This window comes from Amblyomma mixtum, chromosome 2 (assembly GCF_055824585.1).
Source record: "Amblyomma mixtum isolate Tamu chromosome 2, ASM5582458v1, whole genome shotgun sequence".
NCBI classification, from domain to species: Eukaryota; Metazoa; Arthropoda; class Arachnida; order Ixodida; family Ixodidae; genus Amblyomma; species Amblyomma mixtum.
Window position 1 is genome coordinate 262,658,260 of NC_143013.1, and position 12,514 is coordinate 262,670,773.

Sequence of the window (12,514 nt, forward strand, 5' to 3'; positions counted from 1 at the left end):
AAATGCCACATATATCCACAAAAGAAAGAGAAGTTATTGCAAGAATGGAAGTGCACACAACATTCACTTTTTTTCATGCAAAATAAAATAAAAATAGGAAGGATGACACTCTTAAAAGTATGATTTGAACAAAACCATTTTTATTTGCACATTCTCAATTTTACCACTTTTATTTTAATTCATAATCATGAAGACTGTTCTTGAACACACCATCTGCCCAAATAAGAAAAGAAAAAGTTAAGAACTTAAAAACAACAAAACAAAACTCTGTCACTAACATCCAAAGTTTCGAAGGAACTGCCACTAGCCACCACCTAGAATGCAGACATGTAATTAAGTACACTGAAATAATAACGCAAGGCAAAAAACACAAATGCCTATTTGATTTTTTTCAATAAATACACAGAAAAGGAAGGTCCATGCATTCAAAGACAACAAAACCATTATCTTCGCAGTAAAGAGTGTACAGGACTCTCATACCCTGCTGAACCACTGGTATTATGCCATCAGAACGGCCAGCACAGAAACAGCCCTCCAGGTATGCAATTGTCTGACTAATGCAATAAGGATGGAACACATACACATCAAAGTAACAAGAGGTGAGTGAGAAAGATCACAGCAAGACATGACTGCAAATCATAAAACAGCTTTTGGTATAAGCATTCCTCCACTCTCTTTCAGGAACAAACAAACAGAACAAGGCAAATGACAAAAAAAAAATCAGAATAGACTAAATCATCGACCAGCGTGGATGAGTTAAAGGTGCCCTGAAGAGGAATCTGAACTCCACTTTTGCCATTTGAACTCGATCTTAACGTTCCAAGCATTCTTAGAAACTTCGAATTATTGCCATGTGCAGCCGATTTCCCTAATTTAAATCTGATTAACGTACGGCTCCCGACTTTTTCTTTTAATTCCCTGCAGACGGTGGGAGGAGTCAACCAATGTATGGAGTGCCTTTCAGGAAGTTGCATGACGGCTTTGCTTTTACTTTTATTTTGTTTTTTAGGTTGCCGTGAACAAATAGATCTAACCAGAGACTACACAGCTGTAAATTAGGCCCACGGAAATAAAAATACACGTGGACTCTTTGCTTTCGCCGATCACTAAGTATCACTCTGCCGATGGCAGAGCGGCAAGCCGCCACGGGAATGGTTGAAAGGTTGGTTTACTCTTCCCACCATCTGCGGAGAATTAAAAAAAAAAAAAAGGCAGGAGCCGGGACGTTTAATCGGATTTAAATTAGGGAAATTGGTCGCATAGGGCAATAAATCGAAGTTTCTAAGAATGCTCGGAACGTGTAGGTCGAGTTCCAGCGGTAAAAATATGAATTCAGATTCTTCTTCAGTGCACCTTTAAATGTTTTGAGAATAAGAAAAAACAACAACAAACCAGAGGCCAACAAAGAATCTCTTCCCAGGTCTTTAGTGAAAATGTAACTGCACAACCCCCACAACTTAACGCTTACTTAGTAACTGCACAACCCCCACTTGCCTTTCATGGTACTGAATGCTGTGACCAAGAAGGAAGACGGAGAGAATGTACAAAGCTGCACAAGGTTGAGACTAACTTTACGGATATGAAAGGGAAAGTCTCTCACAATGCCCATAACGAAAGCAGCATGCAATGGGCCGGTTGTCATGACATTGGAGGAAGAAAGATGGTTCACGGTTGGCTACCTGAATCCCCTCGAACCTCTTGCAATTCGCACCACAAACTGGCATGGGACATTATGCAAACTCACAAGTGCTGGCAACAAGGACAAAGATAAGAATGCACACCACTATACATTGCACTTCACCCACAAGCAAACAGAAAATGAACTAGACAACACATATAGTACCACTGCAAAAAGTGCAGTTGGCACACAGTGAACACAGAATATTGGGCTAACATCACAAAACAAGGCTGCCTTCAGGAATGAGCACTCTACTAAGTAGAAACAGTTGCACCAGGCAGCTAACTGCTTTGCAAAATGACTACTGACAAGACTCCACAAAGAAATAAAGTGTGCAAAGCGAAAGCAACAATCCAAGTAAAAAGAAACACATCAGAAACCAACCGCAGTCAAAACCCTGAGAGTTAACAGGCGAGCTATATTGGAAAGAAACAAAAACAAGAAAAACAGCCCAAAAGGAAGGTGCTTTGGAAAGGATGCCATTTGCATTGCGTGTAATTTGCAAAGCAGGTGAGTTCAGTAACGAGTGTCACAACATCTTTTAAGACATGCAAAAATGGTTCGGGGATGAAGTCATGAGGCATTGATATATATTATCTCGCTCTAGAGTAGTCAGTGATAATAGAACAATAATTCAAGGTTAACAATTAAAAAAAAAATTCAAAATAGAGCACATCACATGCGATGTCATATAATCATTGGAGCCACAACCAAGCCTTCCACCATGATCATAACATATCAGGAGGATAATCACACTCCATATTTGTCCAAATATATAAAAATATATGCACGACTTTGTTTGAGAGCTGCCACACTAATTACAAGAAGAATTTTTTACATTAAAAAGAAACCTAAAAATCTCACCAGAAATTGTTTTAGAGTACTGGTGCAGCAGATTAAGTAAATATATATGACAAAATTTCAAGATATGAGCATTTTTAGACATGCAACTGCAACATAAGCAGAAAGCAGCATTTTGAACATTACACCTGTCTAAAGAGCAGTAAAGGCTCCTGGGAATTTTTTTCACAATAAATGCTTAAATACAGAGTCTTTAATTTCTGTGACAGTTGCTGACAGATTTACAGGATTCAATGGGAGACCACTCAAACATTAAGCAGTCTAAAGTGATTGTAATTCAGCTAAAAAAAAAACATTTAAAAATCCCAATGGTCACTGGAACTCCCATGGACATCCTGCAGACGTCCTGAACATCGTCAGGACGTCCTCAGGACATCCATGGGAGTTTTAATGCCCATTGGGATCATCTACAAATTCTGTTGCATCCGTGCGATCACATCACTCTGCATATCAGTGAGCATCAAGTCATTATAGTTTATAAAGATGGCAGCACGGCAATTGCTTTTGCAAGCTCGACGCTCCGTAGTTGAATCATGTTTGGCACAGTGCCAAAGAGGCAAAATCCAGGCGTGAAAGAACTAGCAGTGGCCAGTGCCCCTTAAAAAATGACAAATGTGACAAAAAAAGAGAAGCGTCGACATGACCGATGCATAAGTACACCTTGCCATCACTGGCTTTCTTAATTAGGTTTAGAAGCGTTTAGAGCCACAGACCAATCTTGGAACTAGCACTCTGCAACTCAGACATATGCTGAAGAGAAGTCAGTTACTGTTGGTATCATGTTGGAGTCCTCTGAATCTGAAGATTGAACATTAAGTTTCAGCGCATTTGAAATTACTTGTCTCATTTATAGATGCACTCTATGGGATGCCTGATGGTGCTGTGAGAAAGCATGAGAAGTCAAGCATGTCTGAAATTTCGAGGTCCTAAACATCAGATTGCCACTGCAACTGCCTTCCTTGCAGCCACAACAGCGTGGTAAGTTTAAAAAAAATAATGGCCATTTTTGAGAAAAAGTTTAAAATTTGACTGGTGACAATCACAAAACTATGGCATATGCTCAAAAGAAGTCAGCTACCATTAGTATCACGTTGAAAAAGACACAAGCACAAAGGTTACAGCACCCCGAATGGCATAAATGAGGTCTGAAAGATTAAACAATAAGTTTCCAGCGCATTTTAAATTGCAGTCTCGTTTACAGATTCACTCTATGGGAAGTGCCTGATGGTGCTGTGAGAAAGCACGAGAAATCAAGCATGTCTGAAATTTTGGGGTCCTAAGCATCAGTTTGTGACTGCATCTGCCTTCCTTGCAGCCATAACAGCGCTGTAAGTTTAAAAAAATAATGGCCATTTCTCCGAAAAAGTTTAATATTTGACTGGTAGCAATCGCAAAAAACATGACAGTTTCTCTCCAACACTCACTGAAATTGCTTTGTTAAGCTTCTTAATGCGGCCATCTGAGTATTTATACGCATCCATTGATACCTTAAGTATCCGACAAAATGACCATTATTCAACTCCAGGTATAACAGTCTAAGACTAGAAAATGTAAAAGTAATTGAATACGATTCTTTTTGGTCGAAAAGAAACATGGTGAAAGGAATACTCTTGTAGGAATGCTCTGGCACATGGATAGTGGATGAGAAAGTTTATTTAGAGAAAGAAGAGAGACTTTTATTGAATAATATAGAAAAAATGAGAACACACACACACAGTACTAATTTCCAATTAAGTTTATAACAAAAACAAAACAATTATTATTCTGAAGAGGCATAAAAATCAGATCACAAAAGCCTCCATTGAGGCAGAAAGGCCTGCGCTTTTGGTTATGAGTGCGTCAGCCTTTTCTCTGGGTGCCTCCTAGCATATCTGAACAGCAATAAAAGTTAGCAGGTTTGCTGTGCTGCACATGTCTGTGGGTCTGACGACCAATCAAAAGGCACAAAAATCACTTGGTTATTGCAATAAACTCAGCTAAAAGTTAGCGCTGTACGTGTGTGTGTGCCTTCACTTTCTGTCCAAGCCTTCCCTGCGCTGATGTTTTTAGTTCAGTCCATTGCACCAACGTGCCTAATATTCTACACTCAAGAAACAGGAACAAAGCTCTGACACCAGTTAGGTTCTATAAGCTTTAAGTTCTGTACAAAAGTTGATTCGCTATCTTTTTCCACACATGTGACAAATCTACTTTTTGTCACACAGTGTCACACGGTTTTTCCAGGAAACGCAAACACCACCAATCTTTTAAGACTGATGAACTAGCCAATATGTGATTTCACATCTGCCCACTACAAAGCAAAAATCCATTGAGCATCACTCAATGGCCAGCACAGAGGATGTGTAATCGCACACTAAAATCAGATAAAATCTACAATACCTATCCCTGGCAAGTCAATCTTCAAACAGTTCCAAACCCCCCAGCACAGCTACCAGAGAATTCATAAATTGTCAAGGATGTTTTTTTTTTCTCATAGAGTATACAACGAAAGAGGCTGGTACGTTTTCTTCTAGCCTACTGTCAAATGCTTGCTTTTGCATCTCTAGCCAGGGTACCGACAACTGATTTCATACACCAAACGAGTGCACTCTAGCTATAAAGCTTGGACTCAATTTGGACCCATCTCTGGAGCAAACTACGATGGGCTGCATTCTTACTCAGCCACATGACCGGAACTATGCGAACACTATTCTGCGTGGGATGGGCACCATCAGCTCTTTGCAAGATGCAGCAGTCTCATACTTTAGTCCTGTCACATGTGACAGGGGTGTACAAATATCGAATGTTTGGTAGCAAAACGAATACGAATAATAAAAAACTGGTTGCAAATTGAATCAAATATTTTTGAATAATTTCAACCATCAGCACAGGTAGTTCAAATTAAAGACAAAATGCTTTTTCGCAAAACACAGCGCCGCAACAAAGAAACAGAGCGCAATCAAATTTTGATCTCATCCAACATCAGCATAGTTTACCTGTAAGGCCTATCAGGAATTAAATAAGGTAGTAGTAATGCTCATAAACTTGATTTTGTAAATGCACTGTTTACAAGTCTTTGGGCAACAAATGCATTCAGTTTAAAAAAAAAAAGTGCAATAATCACAGCTTGACTTATTGACTTATTTGGCCTGTCGACAAAATGCAACAAGCTGGCTTGTGAAATGGGCACAAGAGTAGCGACCCGAGGAGCTACGCAAGCACGACTCCGCGTAACCTTGCAATGCCTGATGCGCCAGTTGTGGAATGCCACCCGAAACGTAGCCTTCCTTACATCAAAAAGCTTACTTTCAAAAATTCTGGTTCACCTTTGCTAAAACAGCCTGAATATCAAGCAATGCTCAACACACAAAAGCATGTTTCCTGCTCACAGACCACCTGCATTTACCTCTTTAAGTATGTTATTTCCCGCTTAACAGCACCACTCCCCAGCACAATTCGGACAATAAATACCAACGTTCGACGACAATAGAGTAAGAATACGTGGGAATACTACCAGTGCACAAACACTTCAGCTTATTACCACTTGCATGCCATGTGGTGGTTTGAAAGTCTCATATGCCAAATTCCTTACAGTGCTAATATTTCCCACAAAGCGTTTGTGTGGCGCAGTTGAGTACGCGCCGACACTTTAAAGGAATGCTGAGGACAAATAGAAGTTGGCCTGCATCAATAATCTACCGCATCCTAATTGCAACAAGACCACTCTCACTCAAAACGAAGCTTTTATGAGCTAGAAAAGAACAAAAAAGGAAATAGAGGTGCCATTATCACCTGCCGATTTCGCAAGTAAAATGCATGCAATTACACAAATCTTTAGACATGGATCCCAGAGGCTATGCTGCATTGTCATTCACCTCAAAACGATGGCAACCCATCCTTTCCGGTAAGGATGTCATGAGTTTGAATCAATTGGATTTTCAAACCAAATATTCTCCGCATATTCGCTGCCGGACAAACATCAACATAGCCAGAACGGGCCATAGAATAAATTATGACTGAGAACAATAATTTCACGGAGTTGTCTTCACTGTCCCTTCAGGAATCCTCGACAGTTTGGTCTGCTTTAGCTTCCGCAGCATAGTCTAACTGGGCAAGAAGCTCGCATTCTTTGGCACCATGTACTGGCACCATCTGCACCTCCATTGGTGCTTCTTTCGTGTCCCACTACACAGTAAACTGCTCATGCTCACACCACTGATGTGGCTGCACAGTTGCTACATTTTCGGCTCCTCATTCGATACACACTGGGTGCAAGGATGGGTGGGGTGCAAAGTGAGGAGGTCAAAGCAGGGTGGCACTGGAGGAGCAGCGGGGCGTGTTTGTGTTCAGGAGGGGAAGGCAGCAGTGCCCACCTTGGGGATGGATGCGGCTGAGCAGGAGTGGGCCAGGGCCTCTTCCTCGTCCCCTTCGCTCGACTGGTCGGCGGCCATCTTGCGCGCCAGGGCTTCCTGGGTCTCGCGCTCAATCTGCCGAATGTCCTCCATGGTGAGGCCCACCCACTCGTCCTGCCAGGCCCATGCCTGCCGATGCGCCCGCAGCATCGTCTTGCGAAGTGCTACACCACACACAGAGGGGAACGGGGGGGTGGGGCATGGGTGAAGCGTGAGGTGCATCGGCAAAGCTCGTGAGCAAAACCAGCACATTCTACACGCTAAGTGTATGTACAATGCGACCTCTTCTATCTCACCATGCCGCACAAAATTAGAAAGGCCTCGAATGAGCACAGAACCTCTGGAAGAAACATTTGCACAGTTCATTTGCACAGTTCACTAAGGTGGTTTAATGGTGCTTCTGAGCTTCACTGCAAGACAGAGCACTGTGAACCATGCTATGCAATAAAGGAGCCTTCCACTAACTTCTAATTCATAACATCAAGGTCCAGTCACTGCGGCCGGCTCAGACGGTATCATGCCGGCATGCCACATTCCCTCACCGTTGGAACTACCCTCGGATAGCAGAGCTACAAGATTTTTTTTTTTTTTGTGAAAAACGAAATTAAAAGATTATGGCTGCAAACCCTATCCTGTTCCTTCCTGCCATACTGCCAGGCAGCACATGGAAGTAGGAACTCTAAATTGTGAAATAAATGGCTATACTGAATTGCGTATTATAACTGCTCAGAAAACCTACGCCAAAACAAATTTAGTCTCTGGTTTAGGCTTAATTTGCAGTAAGGTAGTGCTGGAAAGATATCTACAAAGTATCTGCCTTTATCAACCAACTTACCGTCTGAGCTCAAATCCAACAAATGACGATAAACACTTATAAATGCTCATCACTGAGGTCGAATGTTACACGCATGGCAAGAAGAAAAGCTTTTGAACCATACTGGAGAAAGATAAAGTATTAGACTACAACAGTAAATATACTAAGTTGAACCTCTTTAGCACAGCCATAAAGGAAGGCGATATAGCTATATTAAATATTCATAGTTGGAGAAACCTTTCTTCTAAACTAGGGCTGAAGCAAGCGCCATCATCAGACTAGGACAACAATCCCAGCAGATGAGTTAACCCGTTGAGACACCATTTATTGTATCCAGGCTTTAATAGCCAATTTGTTAGTTTTCCAAAGGAAAACAGCAATGACTAATTCAATGACTAATTTTACTAAATTTCTTACTAAGTGCTGAAACAGCTCGACGTGATATTAAAATTCCAAGATTTGTGAAATTAACACAACAGAGATCATGCAATCATTTTCTCTATCAATGATACACATGATGTCAGTAATTCAGAAAAAAAAAAAAATTGACATTAGTACTGGTGGCAAAATCTGTGCGCAAAAAAATAGCAGCGCACATGCTTCTACGCACCCTGTTTTGAGAAAAAACACACTGTTTGCAATATGGTGGACGCTAAATTTTCCTAAAACAACGAAATCACTGCTAGGTATAGGTACGGCACACTCGCGAAAAAAAAGAGGTTTCAAATTTGTGATGTAAACAACAGTGTACAAATTGCCCTAAAGTGTTAAACCAAAATGGATAATGCACAGCAAGCACATTGAGATCAAAGCAATCAACGACTCAAAGCAGGACATTATGAGTAATTATGCCGAACAGCTAAAAACTAACACAATCTTGGTGGGTTTCACTGAAAACCTAGAACACGTACTGTGGTGTTATTTAGAAAAAGGCTACTCACCAACATCGTGGATGAACTTCTCAATCTTGCTCTGCATGCCCCAGTAACGAAACTCAACCCTGCAGAGCTTGTAAGCGCACATGATAGTCCCATCACCAGGAGGGGGCGCTGGTGTCCCAAGCTGCCGGTGGTCCAGGTAGGCCTGGATCCAGTCATCATCCAGAGGACCCCTCGACGTCTTCTGAGACACATAAATCTTGGGGTCCTCCTCACGCACATAGTCCGAACCAGTCAGCTGGTCCCGAACCACATCGATGACATCTGCAAATTCATCAATGATTTCATTGTTCTTTAGGTTTCTGTGGTATAAAAAAAAAGCACTTTCAAGCGAAAATGCCCGCTTTTTTAGCTACAAAACTTTTTGCCAGTCATAAAGCTTAATTTACATGTGTAGTGTCAACTGTCGACATCAGAAGACTCCCACAAAAAAGAGCAAAGAAAACAAATCTTGGTGAAGAATCGAAGGGCTGGAGTCTGCACTTTTAAGAACAGTATAAAATATTAGAAATCCATCTAGAAGAGGACTAAATAGAAAAGTAACCCCTGTCATTTACATCCTCATATGAGGTATCTACAGATGCAAAAGTTCAGTTACAAAACTCGATGCAACTTACATAACTCACACTTAGAAACATTTTACTTCAGGACTATCCCCAACACCTGTTCAGCAAATCCCTTGTTTCTTAATTCTTGCCCAAATTCAGACATAGTGTTCTTATAGGTGAAAGCATAGTACCTACTTTAAACATACAAAAAGATACAATTTGCTCCCAAGTGGTAGAAACAGCTGTCTAGGGAGCAGACAAACACAACAAATAGAAACTAATATTTTTGACTACACATTCAGCAAAACTAAGAAAGTTGAAGTGCCTGCATTACGAAGGATGAAGGAAATCACACTGTCAATATGAAAATGTCTTGTTGCAATTGCTGTTGACTGCATTCGCAGTGAACCTGATAAGGAAACAGTAAGTAAATTAAAGGAGTTCCTACTTGTAATGCATGCAGAGAAAGCTCACATTTGGTAGCCGATCAACGCAGGCAGAACACTGAACTTGCACAGCTTACAGCTCCAATGCAACACTGTACACAGCCTTTAAGAGTGGCCAAAATCTGCTAACCTACTAAAGGACATTAAACCTTTTCACTGCCAAATTAATTACCGAAAAACATATCAAAATCGGTAAACTTTCTTAGGTATAGTTGAAATTTCTTTTTCATGTAATTCTGACTTTGAAAATACATTGCTTCATTAGTTTCTGACTAGAATTAACACATCAAATTTTTAATACAAAAAGCTGCTCTTGAGGGCGGCTTTCCCTCAGTGCGTGCTATACTAATGGGTTACAGTGTACAGAAATGAGCTGTATTTATTTGATCCAATACGCTGTAACACACAGCAAAGTGCAGAGACACTGCTTTGTCCTAACAGAAACAAGATTTTGTCATTATTAGTAAACGGGCACTCCCCACTGCATCACCATCACCATCGTTATCACCACCGTTGCTCTCGTCATCTGAAGCAGTCTCAAGCTCGCAAACGAAGTCAGAGTCCCTGTCGGAACTGCTCTAAGAAGTAGGTCTCTTTATCGAGGCATCACCACCGCCAGCCTTCTTCACGTGTGATGCCATTAAGAAACAACTGTAGTCAGGCTTAAAACAAGTGCTAAGTCATGACACACATTTTCTTCATGGACAACTACTGCCCTCTAGTGTTGAAAACTGTAAGCTACGCAAATGCCAGCCTTAACTCGTCTTTGGCAGTAGAAGCAGCGCAATACTGGACCGATAAGTGTGACTCGTCGTTGGTGATATTGGTACAATCTCCAATGACGAGTACAGCTTGGGGTTGGCAGCTAAAGGGTTAAATACAGGGAACAAGAGAGAAAAACATACACACAGCATAAAATAAACAAGAACACACGGAAACGCACAAGAAATGACACAAACTGAGGAAATGCTTACCGACTTGCAAGTTACGCAGTTCTGCTCCCGACAGCTCAAACACATTTTCCTGTTCTCCAGCATCAGCAAAGTATTTGGTCTCAATCTCGAGGTAGAAACGCTCAATGAATGGGCATGTGTAGCGAGTCTTGGTGTAGGGGTATGCATTCCACGCTTCCTCTTCAACAGTCAGAGCTGATTTTGGGAGAAGCGCTTTGAACCAACCTGAAAATGAAATCCACACATGTGGGTAGAGGTAAAGAAAGGTAGCCATAGTACGAAGGTGCAAGGAAAAAAGAATACCATCACAGAGCAACAGCTAATCCCAAGGGAAGGAATTACCGCTAAATGCATACACCCTTCCAAACAAAATATTGGCCTCTGAGATGCTTAGTTCCAAGATCACTTCCTTTATGTCTTCAGAGTAATGGTGCAGGTGCAGAGACATTATGGGACTTCAATGTGCCCCTTCAAGGAAAGTCATCTAAATTCAAAGGAGACCGAAAATTTGTTCAAATTATACAGTATTAGAATTAAAGGGCTCATTTTTGGTGCACATGATGTCGATTAGACCAAATCATTTTTCAATAAACTGGATGTTGAAATTACACATAGTTTGAAATAACAAAAGTTCACTAAGCATGGTTTATTTCAACCTCAGCCTAACACCTGCTTCAGACCCAGATCATTCAGTCTCAAGATGAGATGCAATCTCACCTCAAGAAAAATGTTTATGGCTATGTTACTGCCTGTAAGGTGTTTGGCACAACAGTGAGTATTTACCCCGAATCAGCACTTCTTGTTTACGGCAATGTTACGCGTGTAAGGTGTTCGGCACAACAGTGAGTATTTATCCCGAATCAGCACTTCTTCCCACTGGTCCTGCTTTGTTGTCAATACTGATAAAGAACACTTTTGTACCAACATCGCTTACTGATTAGTTCAAAAAGCGTCAGCAGCAAAAACTGGCAGGCAACATTGCCAATGGCACAAGTAATACAAACAATTGCAAAACAATAAATTAGCACTGAATTCAAAGAGGGGCTAAATTGTCATCGGGGCAGTTTTGGCAGATGAGCACCAGCATATTCAAGAAAACTTTGTGCAGAATAACACAAGACGGAGGGAGAAGCACGTACACACACACGAGCGCAAACTTGCAACTGTATTTTCGGAAACGATACATCGCCTCAAAAAGCAGAAAGGGCGCAAGCGTACAATAGCCAGTGCAACACGTGTGGGAACACATTGGTACATCAAATATAGCATCAGTGATAGGCACAAGACAATTCGAACTCAGCGGAAATGCCCAGTGGAAATGCTCCCCCACGTGTTGCACTGGCTATCGTACGCTTGCGCCCTTTCTGCTTTTTAAGGCGATGTATCGTTTCCGAAAATACAGTTGCAAGTTTGCGCTCGTGTGTGTGTGTACGCGTTTCTCCCTCCGTCTTGTGTTATTCTGCGCAAAGTTTTCTTGAATATGTCGCTAAACCAACTGGCCCAACGTTCTGCTCTACTGAGCACCAGCATGCAGGACCCAATCCACCTCACGTGTCTACCAGACAAAAAAACAGAACAGCACTTGGAATTATTAACACTATAAGCGCTGTGCTATAGGCGAAGCTTACACCAAAGTTGAGGAAGCTATTTGTGATTTGCAACAAGCCAAGAAGCGCACGAGATACAAGGTTATGATGTGACCAACCTGGCAAGTGGCTGCCAATGTGGTAAATCTTGTGGGTGTACTGGCCCGAACCTCCCGGCCCATCGGTGTAAGGCTCATTCACCAAAATTTCAACACCGCTGCCTGCTCCTTTGCTTTCTTCACGGCTCTTTTTCTGCAAGGCACGTCATCAAAAACACACTGGTAGTGAGATGGGACAAC

At 41.5% G+C, this 12,514-nt stretch overlaps 1 protein-coding gene across 2 annotated transcripts in view; it reads right to left on the minus strand.

The window, feature by feature from the left end:
* Window positions 1–12,514, minus strand: part of rdgB (retinal degeneration B) — a 48,270-nt gene that overhangs the window by 32,404 nt on the left and 3,352 nt on the right. For both annotated transcript variants that reach the window (XM_089573747.1, XM_089573745.1), the window contains exons 2-5: window positions 12,335–12,467; window positions 10,651–10,854; window positions 8,686–8,946; window positions 6,892–7,094 (exon numbers count right to left, since the gene is read on the minus strand). In XM_089573747.1, coding sequence (XP_089429873.1) covers window positions 6,892–7,094; window positions 8,686–8,946; window positions 10,651–10,854; window positions 12,335–12,467 — 801 coding nt within the window. The remainder of the gene's footprint in view (window positions 1–6,891; window positions 7,095–8,685; window positions 8,947–10,650; window positions 10,855–12,334; window positions 12,468–12,514) is intronic.